Source organism: Mobula birostris, chromosome 10, assembly GCF_030028105.1.
Source record: "Mobula birostris isolate sMobBir1 chromosome 10, sMobBir1.hap1, whole genome shotgun sequence".
Taxonomy (NCBI): domain Eukaryota; kingdom Metazoa; phylum Chordata; class Chondrichthyes; order Myliobatiformes; family Myliobatidae; genus Mobula; species Mobula birostris.
The window spans coordinates 32,001,394-32,016,573 of record NC_092379.1 but is presented as its reverse complement, the minus strand read 5'-3'; the positions used below and the strand labels follow the sequence as shown (position 1 = coordinate 32,016,573).

Sequence of the window (15,180 nt, the reverse complement as noted above, 5' to 3'; positions counted from 1 at the left end):
GTGATGTGTTGTACAATTGCAATGTCACTAAACCTCACCTTTCTGAGTGTAGTGTATTGTACAATGTCAATGTGACAAACTGTTACCCTGCTGAGTGTAGTGTGTTCTACAATCATAATCTGATTAAACCTCATTCTGCTGAGTGTAGTGTGTTGTATAATCGCAATGTGACCAACCTTTACCCATGCTGAGTCTGTTGCGACGTACAAACGAAATCTGACTTGCCCTCACCCTGCTGGGTGTCGTGTCTTCTACAATCAAAATGTAACTGACCTTCACCCTGCTGAGTTATATGTGTTGTAGACTTGCAAAGTGACTTGGCCTGTACCTGCTGAGCGTAGTCTGTTGTACAATCACAATCTGAGTCATTCTCACAATGCTGAGTGTAGCCTGATATGCAATCATAATCTGACTAACCCTTAAGCTGCTGAGTGTAGTGTGTTGTACAAACACAATATGACTAATCCTCACCCTGCTGAGTGAAGTCTGATATACAAAGTGCGACTAACCTTCACAGTAGTGAGTGTCGTCTGTTGTACAATCGCAATATGACAAACCCTCACCCTACTGAGTGTAGTATGTTCTGTAATCACAATGTGACTAACCATCACCCAGCTGAGTGTAGTGTGTTGTACAATCATAATGCAACTAACTTTCACCCTGTTCAGTATAGTGTGATATACAATCACAATTGAATGATTCTCATACTGTTGACTCTGGTGTGTAGTATAATCACAGTGTGATTAAACCTGCTCAGTATTGTGTGGTGTAAAATCACAGTGTGACTGACTCTTGCCCTCTTCTGTGTTTAGTTGTACAATCATAATGTGACTAACTTAACCCTGCTGAATGTAGAGTTGTACAATTGCAATGTGACTAACTGTAACCCTGTTGAGTGTGTTGTGTTATACAATCACAATGTGACTTGCCCTCACCCTGATGACAGTAGTATGTTGTATAATCACAATATGACTCACCTTCACCCTGTTGAATGTACTGTGTTCTACAAACACAATTTGACTAAACCGGACCCTGCTAATTGTGATGTGTTATACAATCGCAATGTGACTGACCCTCATCCTGCTGAGTGCAGTGTGTTGTACAATTGCAATACGACTAAGCCCTCATTTTGAACGAATTGTGACTCTGACTATTCTGCCAACCCCTACTCAGCTGCATCGACTGTGTCTGTACAGTCGCACAGTGATTAACCTTTACTTTGTTAAATATATTGTGTGATCAACCATACTGTGATTAACTTCTAACTTCCTGAATATAGTGTTTTGTATAGTCATACTGCGATTAGCCCTTTCTCTGTTGAATGCAGTGTGTTGTACAGTGATTAACTCTTGCTAAATGGAGTGTGTGTGTGTACAGTCACACTGTGATTAACTCTTAAGGCCAATTTATACTTGTGCGTCAAATGGATACCATAGGTACGGTGTAGCTGTGTACCCTACACCATACCCTACGCCGTAGCCTGATGCACACCTCCCCAAAAATGTAACTACACGTCGTGGCGACGCAGACCACAGCAACTGTGATTGGTCCGCTTGGTAGCATCGCATTTCCTCCTACACTGCAGTAGCTTCCCATTGGGCGACTGAAGGGCAGGGAAGGAACTCTGGCTGCAATGCTTTCCTTAAAGCTTTGCAGACCAACGAAATTATAGGGGACCCCGTGCTCAATGCCAGTTTGTAGCTAGCTGCTACAATCTGTTGACTTCCACCTGAAGCTAAAACTCGAATGGTGACTGCCAGTCTCTGAGTACACTGTGCGTACACTGGTGTGAAATAAGTGGTTGGAGACGATAAACCAAATTGTCAAATCCACCTGCCGACATCTGAAAATATTTGAAATGCATTTCCTCGTCATTGTCTCTCAGTGGCTGGACAAGCACAGAAAATTCACCCTCCTTCAGTTTCAATCGCCATTGTTTGAAGTTTGAGTTTCTTCGTGTTGAGGTTCAACATAAAGAAACTCAACACAGTGGCATAGAAACCCCACCACCAACTAGCATTTTGGCTGTGAATTGCAGAGCAACGCAGACACACCAACGCACAAGATTAAATGCTCACAACGGCGTAGCCCACTTGCGTAGGCTACGGCATAAGCTGGTACACACAAGTATAAATCAGCCTTTACCCTGTGAACGGTGTACTCCCAGGGCTAACCCTCAGCATCCCAGATAGGAAGTGGTTTTCCCTGGACGCCTCTGGTCTCCACACCCTCGGGCAGTGAGTAATGCGACTGTGCTGTCTGCCCTCTTCCAGCTCAGCGGTTCCCCGTGCCACACCGGCCTCGCCTTCCACCCACAGCATCGCCACCTCCACCGACCGCACCCGCTTCCCACGGGGGACCTCCAGCCGCAGCACCTTCCACGGGGGTCAGCTCCGCGAACGGCGAGGGGGGGCGCAGAATGGCTCGCCCACCTCGCCCACCCATCCTGCCGACGCCACGCCGCTGCCCCAGAGCCGCAGCCGAGCCTCCTCCAACCTGTTCTCCAAGCTCACCTCCAAGCTGACCAGGAGGTAAGAGGGTGGAGGGTACTGGGGAGGGTCAAGCCCCTGGGACAACCACTTCCACTTCTTTCACACACCTGCCCCCCCCAAGTGAAAGGGGCAGAGCATTTTGGTAGGAGGAGGAAGGGTGGGCTGGGGGAGCGGGTGCTCTGTGTACTTTGAGGTCTTCTCATCCCTGAGGGAGTGAGGTGACCCTGCCTTCCAATCTACCTCTGTCTGCATGCGGGAGGAGGCTGTGCCTCCAGCCTCCAGCAGGGAAGAGCCCAGCGTTACCCGGAGAGAGTAGTGGGTGGGCAGAAGGCAGGATTATCAACACCAAGACCGTGGTATAAAAATGGGTTGGGGTAGGGTTGGTGTCGAGATGGGTGCTCGAAGTTCAGGATAGAATGAAGGGGCTGAATGGTGTGTCACCCTGCCGTGTGTCTCTCTCTATGACTAAAGTGCTTTATTAAGGTCCAGTGAGAGCTGGTCTTGCAAACTGTTGATACAGATCAAATCACGACTCGGTGCACTGAGGCAGAGCAAGGTACAAAAATAGGAGAAGGTAGAATGACGTGTTAGTTGCAGAGGAAGCACAGTGCAGGCACACAATAAGGTTCTGAGGTCCAGACTCCCTCATTGTCCTGGGGACACAGAAAGTGTCTTATTGCGTCTTTCTACAGTCTGATTCCAGGGGGTTTGAAGCTGTCCTTGAGCCTTGTGGTATGAGTTTTGAGGGTTTTGTATCTTCTCCCTGATGGAAGAAGTGAGAAGAGGGGATGTCCCGGGCGGGTGGGGTCTTTGGTTAGGTTGGCTGCTTTTACCAAAGCAGGGAGAAATACTGACAGAGTTCACAGACTGGAGGCTGGTTTCCGTGATGTGTTGAGCAGCGACCACAGCTCTCTGCAGTGAACCGTGTTACAGGACAGAGGCTGAAGGAGAGGTCATGGATATGGGCCTGTTTTAGGTCTTGCTCCATGAAGAAAGTGGCAGAAGCTGTTGGGTAGAAGTTAAAGTCCTGGCATAACAGGGATAAAGATATTGTAACACACAAGGCAGTGGACGAACTCAGCAGGCCATTGTCAACGTTGCAGGTTGAGACCCTTCATCTGGACTGTAAAGAGAGGGGGAAGATCATCAGTAGAAAGAAGTGAGGGGTAGGGGTGAAACAGTCCTGTATGGGATTTCCTCTTCCCCCCCCCCCACCCCCGTTCCCATCTGCACCTCCCCCAGCTCCCTCATTTGGTTTCCATGCTCCATCTTCCTCTCTTATAAGATTCCACCCCTCGTTACCACCACCTCTCACCTCCCAGCCTATGTCGCTATTCCCACTCTCTCCTCCTCCACCTGCCTATCATCCCTCCTCATCTGCATCCACCTATCACCTTACAGCTTCTGTCTCTGTTCCCACTCTCCTCTCCTTCACCACCTATCAGCCGCCAGCCCCCATCCCACCCCATCCCCTCGCCTCACCTCACCTCATTATACCAGCCATCTCCCCTCCACTCTTCCAGTTCAGACAAAGGGTTTCAACCTGAGTCATCGACTGCTCTCTTCCCTCCACAGATGCTGTTTGACACATTTAGTTCCTCCAGCATTTGTCAGTGTTTCTCCAGATTCTATCCACAGCATTTTTTGTGTCTGTCAGGCCAGAAGAATTTGGAAACAGCATCCGTGGAGTGAGAAACACTCTGTGGAGTATGTTTCAGGAAAAAGACACTTTGTCACAACCGCTGTTCCCTTTCGTGCCTTGTGGCACAACAGCAAGTGGCAGCTTTTGCCATTTCCGTAGCATTTGACTGTTTTTTTAACAAGGCCCAGTTGCTAGCTTGATACTCAACCCAGCTGGGATGGAAAGCGTACGAGGAACCAGCCAGGACCATCCGCCTGATGCCGCTACACCACCGTCAGAACTGCGAAAGAGGGAAATCAGTTCTGACTGAGGGATCCCGACCTAAAACATTAGTTACGTCTCCTCCAATGATGCCACTCAACGTTTCGAGCAGTTTCTGTTTTTATTTCAGATTTCTGGCATCTGCAGTTTATTGCGTTTAGTGTTGACTTGCAAGGACTCTCTGATTGGGTGAGGGCAGAGTTGTTGGGCATTAAACTGTTGTTGGAGTTATCAGGTCCGTGGATTAAGGAGATCAGCGAAAGGGAAGTGATACAAGTAAACCAAAGGTGGTGACACACAGGTATTTAGAGAGAGGGAGAACAGAGGAATGAATTGTCAAACACCAGAGGACAGGAGTTTATGTTCTGAGGGGCAAGGTTTTTGGCAGAGTGGAAGGTGTCTGGAAAGAATTACCAGGGTTAATTGTGGAACCAGGCAGCTTGGTGGAGTTTAAGACCTGAAATTCGGAAGAATGAAAGGGAATCTTGTAGAAAGGTATATAACTATGCTAAGATAGAGGCAAGGAAGTTGCTTCCACTTGTAAGTGAGACTAGATCTAGGGAAAATGGCCTCAAGATTCAAGGAACACACGCAAAATGCTGGAGGAACTCAGCAGGCCAGGCAGCATCTATGGAGGCCTGATGAAGGGTCTCGGCCCAAAATGTCGACTGTTCACTCTTTTCCATAGATGCTGCCTGGCCTGCTGAGTTCCTCCAGCATCTGGTGTGTGTCACCTGGATTTCCAGCATCGGCAGATTTTCTCGTCAAGATTCAAGGGAGTAGATTTAGAATGGAGATGAGGAGAAACTGCTTTTCCCGGAGAGTAGTCAATCTGTGGAATTTTCTGCTCAAGGAAGCAGTAGAGATTACCTCATTAAATATATTTAAGACATAGTTCGATAGGTTTTTGCTTAGCGGGTAAGTTATCATGCGGGAAGGTGGAGCTGAGTACAGCCACGTCAGCCATTGTCTTATTGAAAGGAGGAGCAGGTTCACAGTCTAGGTGGCTGACCCCTGCTCCTGTTACTTATGAATATGAGGGGAGTGGAAGGATATGAATGATACACAGGAGGGGGATATTTAGTAAAGTTGGCACCAAGCTCAGCAGAACATTGTGGGCCGAGCGGCCTGCCCAGTTCTCTGTACGGTTGCAGAATGCAGGGTAGTCAGGCTTCCATTCACAAGGGACTTCAGGCAGCGGAGTGTGGAGCAATAACCAACCTGCTGGGGGAAGTCCAGCCCAGTTCCTCCACCACAGCTTTGTCAATCCTAATGCTGTCTCCGTTACAGAACTCAGCGGGTTGAGCAGCAAGGGGGAAGGAATTGTCAGTTGATGGATGTGTGGCTGTAACAGCAAACCTCTGAGAATGAGATCAAAGTCATAGTCATAGTCATACTTTATTGATCCCGGGGGAAATTGGTTTTCGTTACAGTTGCACCATAAATAATAAATAGTAATATTACTATTAGTAAATAGTAAATAATCAGAGGGCAGAGGGCAGTGGAACCACTGCTCAAGAGGAGTGAGAGGGGGTGTCACAAAGTTCCCATCCAAGAGATGATGAGGACAAAGTGAGCATACCTGAAGAAACTTCACAGTGTCATAGTAGAAGGGATTGCAGAGTAGATTGAGTTGCATCTATGGAGGGGAGATTAACAGTCTACTGCCAGTCCTAATGCAGGGCTTCTACCCTACAAGCTCCTTCACCCTGCTGAGTTCCTCCAACAGATTGTGTGTTGAAAGGACATCAGGCTTTGCTGAGTGAGAGGAACAGTTGAGACCCTATAACAGGTAGATGTCTCCTCAACACAGCTGCCTGGTTCTGGTACACACAGAGAAAGCAAAGTCCTTCAGGCTGCAGAGTTCAGTGTTGACCATGTGGAGTATTGTTGGATATTGAGCTTTGACCATGCTGTAAGAATGCGAAAAGTAGAGTAACAGAACACTACAGCCCTTTGGCCCATCTAGTCCATGCCGAACTAGTATTCTGCCTGGTCCCATTGACCTGCACATGGACCATAACCTTCCGTTGTCCTTCCATCGATGTATTTATCCAAACTTCTCAAATGTTGCAAGCAAACCTGGATCCACCACTTCCGGGGGCAGCTTGTTTCACACTCTGAGTGAAGGAGTTGACCCTCGGATTCCCCTCAAATATTTCATCTTTCACTTTTAACTTACCATCTCAAGTTTTAATCTCAGCCAACCTCCGTGGGAAAAGCCTGCTTGCATTTTCATCACCCAAACCCCTCATCATTTTGTATATATCTCTTTAACAAATTTCCCCTCATTATCCTAGACTCCATGAAATAAAGTACTAACCTGTTCAACTTCTCCCTATAACTCAGGTCCTCAAGTCCTGGCAACATCCTTGTAAATTTCCTCTGCACCCTTTCAAGCTCCTGTAGCAGGTGACCAGAACTGCACATAATACTCCAAATTTGGCCTCGCCGATGTGTCATTCAACTTTAATGTAACATCCCAACTCCGGTACTCGATACTCTGATTTATGAAGACCAATATGCCAAAAGCTCTCATTATGACCTTATCCAAGGATGACCCCTGACCCTGAGACCGTGCTAACTGGAACCCTTTCCCTTTGGCAGGAAACAGTCTGGAGAGTGACCTAAAGGCGGTTTGTGAGATTATGAAATAGCTTTGGTTGGCTACATGTCATGAGATGGAGGGAGCATTCCACAATGGAATTCAGGAAGGTATTCAGGAGCTGGAGAGAATATGGGATGCTCTCGCAGATAGTGATAGAGCCATGCAGAGTGGAAACTGGCCCATTCGGTCATTGAGCACCCACTGACACCAATCCTTCACAGAGGTGAACAGACGAGGGAGTGGAGATGAGCAGTGAGAGGTGCCACACAGCACCACAGACCAGGTGGGGTAAATAGCTTGTATCTGGTAAGTTTAAGTTACTGTTTTGTACACAGGACCAGATTCCTGTAGATAGGAATTAGTGTAATGGAAGTTTGGGAATGTATTTACCCAGCTCAGGCCCTCGATAGTTTAACCAAGTCACACAGGAGACCTTAACACGGATGACTTTCCTGAAATAAAACCCATTATCAGGGGTGGTCCCTGGATTTGTCATTTTAGGAACAGCTTCATTTCAATTGAACACCCTCAAGGCAAAATTAAAATGAAGGAAGGAGAGGGATGCCTCGATAAATATTAGAGTGAAATTTCTGGGTCAGTGTGGAAGACTTAAAAGGTTCAATCATCAAGGAATCAGTTTAGAATACAGGTTAGCAAGATTCAGTCTCAACACGGGAAGGTGGAGGTGGGAAGAGGTGGGTATATCTGCACAAGATGGGTTGGCATTGACACAAAGGGCAGAAGAGCCTCACTTAGGGTCTTTGGGAAACAGAGGAGCAAAGAGGGATTGTGATCATTTCACCAACTCTGCAATGTGATCTGCTCCGGAGAGCAGTAATGATCTGGTTCTTGGTAAAGTCAGAGTCGCAACTAGTATGTGAAGTTTATTTACCTTCTCCTTTTTTTCGCTTATGCTCTCGATCTTGTTGCTTCAGCTTTTCCGATGCCTAATTCTGCTTCTTGTCTTTCCTTTCCTAGGGTCACTATTGACCCATCAAAACGTCAGGGTGCCAACAAACCTGTGCCAGGGAACTCCCTCCCGCAGGGACCCAAGACCGTTAGTAAGTCTTCTCATTCAACCTTGTGCTCAGTGGTAGACCTGACGGAGAGTGGTAGGGTTGTGTAGTCACGTAGTCACCTTTGGCCTACCTGCCTTCTCCTTGACCTCTCCTGTAGACGAGGCAACAAAGAGACTGGGCATCTAGGGTGAGTTGGGTGGTGGGACCTTCACACAAGTGTCCTGAGCTTCAGACAGACGAACACAAATGTCTTTCCTCCTGAACCATCCTGATGGTGGAGTAAGTTGAGACAGTCCCAGCCGCAGCTGTTGGAGCTGCTTCTACGGTGCGGAATGACTTCCCAAGTCACATAACCCAGCCCATCCCATACCATCCCAACAGAATCTTTTCCTATCCCATCTCACCACAACCTACCCCAGTCTGTGCTATACTAACCACATCATTCCATTCCAGTCCAGAATTTTATGCCCAGACCATCTGATCTTGTTCTACTTCATCCCATGCCAATCCCTCACATCCTGCCCTTATCCTATCTGTAATGCATTCTGTTCCAACCCTGTCCCAATCCCAATCCCAACCTATGTTGTTCCAAGCTTGTCCCAAACTCAATCCACCCCATTCCAACCTTGTCCCAATCCCAACCCATTTCACCCAACCTCACAACAATTCAAACACCAACCCATCCAAATACAACTCATCTCAAGCCTTCCCAGTCCATTCTACCTCCTTCCGGTTGATCCTGTCATGTCTCACCCCTTCCTCTCAGAATCATCCACCAATCCTCACAGAGCCTTCACGTGGGTGGGGATCGTAATTTCCCTGTCCTCTTCAAGTTTTCTGACAAGCTAGATGATGGTTGTTTCCTGGAGGCTGTGAAGAAAACCCCTGAGGATTGGCCGTCCTCCTGGGGAGAAGAAGGTGTTAGCAGAGCTGGTGGAGCCCTGCAGGGTAGTTCTCTGGTCCCTGATTGGTCAAGGCAGGGTGGTGGCCTTCCCCCTTTTTTCATCCACCCTACCCACATACCTCTGTCTCTGTTTTCTTCCTCCTTTCTGTCCTTCCTGGAACTGACAGAATCAGCTGTTCCCAGTCTCAGTCTGCATTGCTGCATTGCAAACATGATTAATGGAAGCTTCCTTTGCTCATCTGTCACTGAATCTCTTTGATAATGTGTGGAAATGAGACCAGATAGAGAGAGCCAACTGAAAGGCCTAGATAGAGTGGAACTGCGGAGCATGTTCCCAATAGAGAGAGAGATAGAGTGAGTCTAGGACCAGAGGGCACAGCCTCAGAATAGAAGGACATCTCTTTAGAACAGCCAGCTTGGGTGATGAATCTGTATTTCATTGCCACATTCGGTCGTGGAGGCCAAGTCACTGGGTATATTTAAAGCAGAGGTTGATAGGTTCCTGGTTAGTAAGTACATCAAAGGTTACGAGGGAAATGGGGTTGAGAGGGATAATAAATCAGCCGTAATTAATGGTGGAGCAGACACAATGGGCTGAATGGTTGAATTCTGGCCTTATGGCAATTTATGGGGGTGAATCAGCCTACCATTGAGATGTGGAAGAGAACTGGAACACCTGGGGGATGTGTATGTAAACTCCAAATGGAAGCTTGACCCATCAACTCCAAATGGAATTCCACGAGCCAGATGAGCTCATTCATTTCTTATGGTTTAGGGGCTCAAGTAAGTCACCCCTCTGGATGCCAGATGTGACAAATTTAGCAGATGTTGCCAGTCTCCCAGTGCTGGGAACCAGTGTACTGCGGAGCTACGCACGGGAGTGGTTGAACACGGTAACAATGACATCCAGTGTTCATGCAGAGAGGAGTTGCAGGCTGTGCGTAGGTAGACACTGATGTATGGATATGTTGGTGTAAACACAAAGATACATAATACATACCCATTTACACAACCCTTCTGTATGTAATGTGCACGCAAGTGCCCACTCAGGGACTCAACGGTGGTGCCAATGCCCCTACACAGGTAGGCATGTACACAGGTTCTAATGAACATACACGCACAGACACACGTCTCTGTGTGTGAGCACGTGTCTGTGAGCACCACGCAGAGGCCAACACCTGGTGGTGCCTAGCTGAAGTGTTTCCGAGACCCCAGCAGGCCACACCACTAGTGGTCAGATTGCAAGGGGGTGAGTGGGTGATAGTGGATCATTTGTATTTCAACCCCCACCTTCCGCTACCTCAGAACATCACTGTCAACAGTCCTCTAGGGCATTGGTCACTGTCACAGACAACTCAGCGTTCTGTGCGTGCACAGCAAAATCCCAGGACAACAATCAGAAAACAAATTAGTTTTGACTTTGAGATGTTGTGACCCATTCATTGGGTTTCACCCCATTCCAATGCTGTCACATCCCCAACGCATTTCATTCCAACCCTGTCCCAAAACCAATCCATTCTGTTGCAACCCTGTCCCATTCCAACCTTGCCTATTCCCACCCATTCTGTTCCAAGCCTGTCTGAACCCAACCTGTTTCATTCCAATCCTGTCCCAACCCAATCCATTCTGTTCCAACCCTCTCCCATCCCAATCTATTCCTTTCTAACTGTATCCCAACCCATCTGAATTCCATTCTAGCCTGTCCCATCTCAGTCCATTCCATTCCAAACCTGTGTCAACCCAACCAATTTCATTCTAACCCAGTCCCAACCTCAACCCATTGCATTCTAACCCGATCCCTACCTCAATTGATTCCATTCCAAATCTGTTCCAACCTTGTCCCAAACCAACCCATTCCATTTCATCCCTGTTTCGTCCCAACCCATTCCATTCCAACCCTGTCCCATCCCAATTCATTCCCTTCTAAACCTGACCCAACCGAACCAATCCCTGTCCATCCCAACCCATTTCATTCAAGCCCTATCCTATCCCAAACCATTCCATTCCTTCCCAGTCCCATCCAAATCCATTCCATTCTAATCCTGTCCCGACAACTCATTCCATTCCAACCCTGACCCAACCAAATCCATTCCATTCTAATCCTGTCCCAACAGCTCATTCCATTCCAACCCCATCCCAACCAAATCCATTCCATTCCAACCCTGTCTTATCCCAGTGCATTCCTTTCTAACCCTGACCCATCCCAACCCAACCCATTCCATTCTAACCCTGTCCCAACATAAATCCAGCCTGTTCCAACCTTGTCCCTACCTAAACCAATTGATTACATTCCAACCCTATCTCAACTTAACCCATTCCATTCCTACCCTGTCCCAACCCATTTCACTCAAACCCTATCCCATCCCAACCCCATCCCATCCCAATCCATTCCATTCTAACCCTATCCCAAGCCAGCTCAACCCATTCCATTCCAACCCTGTACCAACCCAACCCATTCACTCCAACCCTGTTTCAACTCAACCCATTCCACTCCAACCCTGTTGCAACCCCAATCCATTTCATTTGAACTGTGTTCCATCCCATTCAAACACTGTCCCATCTCAATCAATTTCACCCTAAGTCTGTCCCAAACTAAATCCAGTCTGTTCTAATCCAACCCAACCCATTCCATTCCAAACTTGTTCCAACCCAACCCATCCCATTCCAAACTTGTCCCAACCCAACCTATTCCATTCCAAACCTGTCCTATTCCAATCCATTCCATTCTAACACTATCACATCCTAACCCATTCCATTGCAACCACATCCAATCCCAATCCATTCTATTCCATACCTGTCCCAAATCAGCCCATTCCATTCCAACACTGTTCCAACCTCAATCCATTCCGTTCCAACCCTGTCCCACCCCAGCTCTGCCCCACCCCAACCCTGTCCCAATACAACCCATTCCATTTCAGCCCTGTCCTATCCCAACTCGGTCCCAACCTAACCCATTCTATTTCAACCCTGTCCCATCCCAATCCATTCCTTTCTGAACCTCACCCAATCCAACCCATTCTCAAACTATTCAATTTCAAACTATTCCATTCCAAACCTATCCAAACCCAACCCATTCTGACCCAATCTGTTTCATGCCAGTCCCAAACCAACCATTCCATTCCACCTATGTTCCATCCCAATCCTTTCCATTCCAACCCTCTCCCAACCCCAACCCATTTTATTCTAACCCCATCCCCTCATCCCAACCCATTCCATTCCAACTCTGTCCCTTTCTCAATCTATTCCAATCCCTGCATCTTGCCCTGCATCATAGGAACATAGAAAACTTACAGCACAACACAGGCCCTTCAGCCCACAAAGCTGTGCCAAACATGTCCTTACCTTAGAAATTATCCTAGGGTTACCCATAGCCCTCTATTTTTCTAAGCTCCATGTAATTATCCAAGAGTCTCTTAAAAGACCATGACTATCAAAGTCAGCTCATTGACCACAGTTTAAAAGGCATTTATGTTGCCCCTGTCTGAGGGGAAAGGTGTGGGTGTCACTGGACAAGGGACAACTTGGAATCTGTTGAATTGGATGCAGCTCCTTGGATTTGACATTGGTCACCCAGAACGTGGGGATGGATGAGAAAGTGGGACGCATCTCATTGGTGATTCAGGGAGAACCTTGACTGGAGGAGGTGAAAAGCAGAGCATTAATAAGCAGCAGTGTAGCGGTGAGCATAATGCCATTACGGCACCAGCAACATAGGTTTAGTTCCACTGCTGTCTGTAAAGAATTTATACATACTCCCCACGATTGTGTGGGTTTCCTCTGGGTGTTCTGGTTTCCTCCCACATTCCAAGGATATCGGGCTAAGTAGGTTTATTGGTCACGTGGCGTACCTGGACTGTGCAGGCTCGCTGGGCCAAAAAGGCCTGTTCCTATGCTGTATCTCTGAATAAACTGCGGTGGTGACGGGAGAGGATGGAAGAGGTGCCGAGATATCAAATAGCCTTCACAGCCACAGAATGTTTGCTCACCGTTGTAACCGTCGGGACACAGCACCCAGTTTGTACATGGCAGTGAGTAAATTGGGAGCCAGCCTGCAGAGCCCTGAACCGTTGATCTACTAACATGAATTAAAAATCCCCCCATGGAAACTGGGGAGTTTAATTTCATTAAAGTAAGTCAAAGTTGAGTTTACTGTCATCTGCACAAGTACAGGTGTGCACAGATGCAATGAAAAACTTACTTGCAATAGAGTCACAGGCACAGATCATACAAGCAGCTTTCACAAGAAAAACATAAATTAGGCATAAATTAAACAGCTTTTACAGGAAATATTTTAGAAGTCAGCTTTGTCACATGCACATCAAAACATTGAAACATACAGCGAAATGTGTGTCTGTGTTGAGGATGTGCTAGGGGAAGCCTGCATCTGTCACCATGATCCCCGCACCAACATAGCATGTCCAACGCTTGCTAACGCTGACTCGTAAGTTTCTAGAATGCGGGAGGAAACCCATGAGGCCATGGGGAGAATGTGGGAGAAACCCACGAGGCCACGGGGAGAATGTGGGAGAAACCCACGGGGAGAATGTGGGAGGAACCTGCGAGGGCCACGGGGAGAATGTGGGAAAACTCCACGAGGCCACGGGGAGAATGTGGGAGAAACCCACGAGGGCCACGGGGAGAATGTGGGAGAAACCCACGAGGGCCACGGGGAGAATGTGGGAGGAAACCCATGAGGCCACAGGGAGAATGTGGGAGGAAACCCATGAGGGCCACGGGGAGAATGTGGGAGGAAACCCATGAGGCCACAGGGAGAATGTGGGAGGAAACCCATGAGGCCATGGGGAGAACATAGAACATAGAATAGTACAGCACAGTACAGGCCCTTCGGCCCACAATGTTGTTCTGACCCTCAAACCCTGCCTCCCATATAAGCCCCACCTTAGATTCCTCCATATACCTGTCTAGTCGTCTCTTAAGCTTCACTAGTGTATCTGCCTCCACCACTGACTCAGGCAGTGCATTCCACGCACCAACCACTCTCTGAGTAAAAAACCTTCCTCTAATATCCCCCTTGAACTTCCCACCCCTTACCTTAAAGCCACGTCCTCTTGTATTGAGCAGTGGTGCCCTGGGGAAGAGGCGCTGGCTATCCACTCTATCTATTCCTCTTAATATCTTGTACACCTCTATCATGTCTCCTCTCATCCTCCTTCTCTCCAAAGAGTAAAGCCCTAGCTCCCTTAATCTCTGATCATAATGCATACTTTCTAAACCAGGCAGCATCCTGGTAAATCTCCTCTGTGCCCTTTCCAATGCTTCCACATCCTTCCTATAGTGAGGTGACCAGAACTGGACACAGTACTCCAAGTGTGGCCTAACCAGAGTTTTATAGAGCTGCATCATTACATCGCGACTCTTAAACTCTATCCCTCGACTTATGAAAGCTAACACCCCATAAGCTTTCTTAACTACCCTATCCACCTGTGAGGAAACTTTCAGGGATCTGTGGACATGTACCCCAATATCCCTCTGCTCCTCCACACTACCAAGTATCCTGCCATTTACTTTGTACTCTGCCTTGGAGTTTGTCCTTCCAAAGTGTACCACCTCACACTTCTCCGGGTTGAAATCCATCTGCCACTTCTCAGCCCACTTCTGCATCCTATGAATGTCTCTCTGCAACCTTTGACAATCCTCTACACTATCTACAACACCACCAACCTTTGTGTCGTCTGCAAACTTGCCAACCCACCCTTCTACCCCCACATTCAGGTTGTTAATAAAAATCACGAAAAGTTGAGGTCCCAGAACAGATCCTTGTGGGACACAATCCTCCAATCTGAATGTACTCCCTCCACCACCACCCTCTGCCTTCTGCAGGCAAGCCAATTCTTAATCCACCTGGCCAAACTTCCCTGGATCCCATGCCTTCTAACTTTCTGAATAAGCCTACCATGTGGAACCTTGTCAAATGCCTTACTAAAATCCATATAGATCACATCCACTGCACTACTCATCTATATGCCTGGTCACCTCCTCAAAGAACTCTATCAGGCTTGTTAGACACGATCTGCCCTTCACAAAGCCATGCTGACTGTCCCTGATCAGACCATGATTCTCTAAATGCCTATAGATCCTATCTCTAAGAATCTTTTCCAACAGCTTTCCCACCACAGACGTAAGGCTCACTGGTCTATAATTACCCGGACTATCCCTACTACCTTTTTTGAACAAGGGAACAACATTCGCCTCCCTCCAATCCTCTGGTACCATTCCCGTGGACAACGAGGACA

The 15,180-nt window shown here is 47.7% G+C and overlaps 1 protein-coding gene across 6 annotated transcripts in view; it reads left to right on the top strand.

Annotated features, from left to right (window-relative positions):
• LOC140203940 (MAP/microtubule affinity-regulating kinase 4-like) overlaps positions 1 to 15,180 on the top strand; it is a 123,536-nt gene that overhangs the window by 96,999 nt on the left and 11,357 nt on the right. For 4 of the 6 annotated variants that reach the window (XM_072270116.1, XM_072270115.1, XM_072270114.1 and 1 more), the window contains exon 14: positions 2,274 to 2,531. In XM_072270116.1, the coding sequence (XP_072126217.1) occupies positions 2,274 to 2,531 (258 nt within the window). Of the gene's footprint in view, positions 1 to 2,273; positions 2,532 to 7,981; positions 8,065 to 15,180 lie in introns of all 6 variants that reach the window. The other 2 variants (XM_072270118.1, XM_072270117.1) reach the window with 1 other exon arrangement.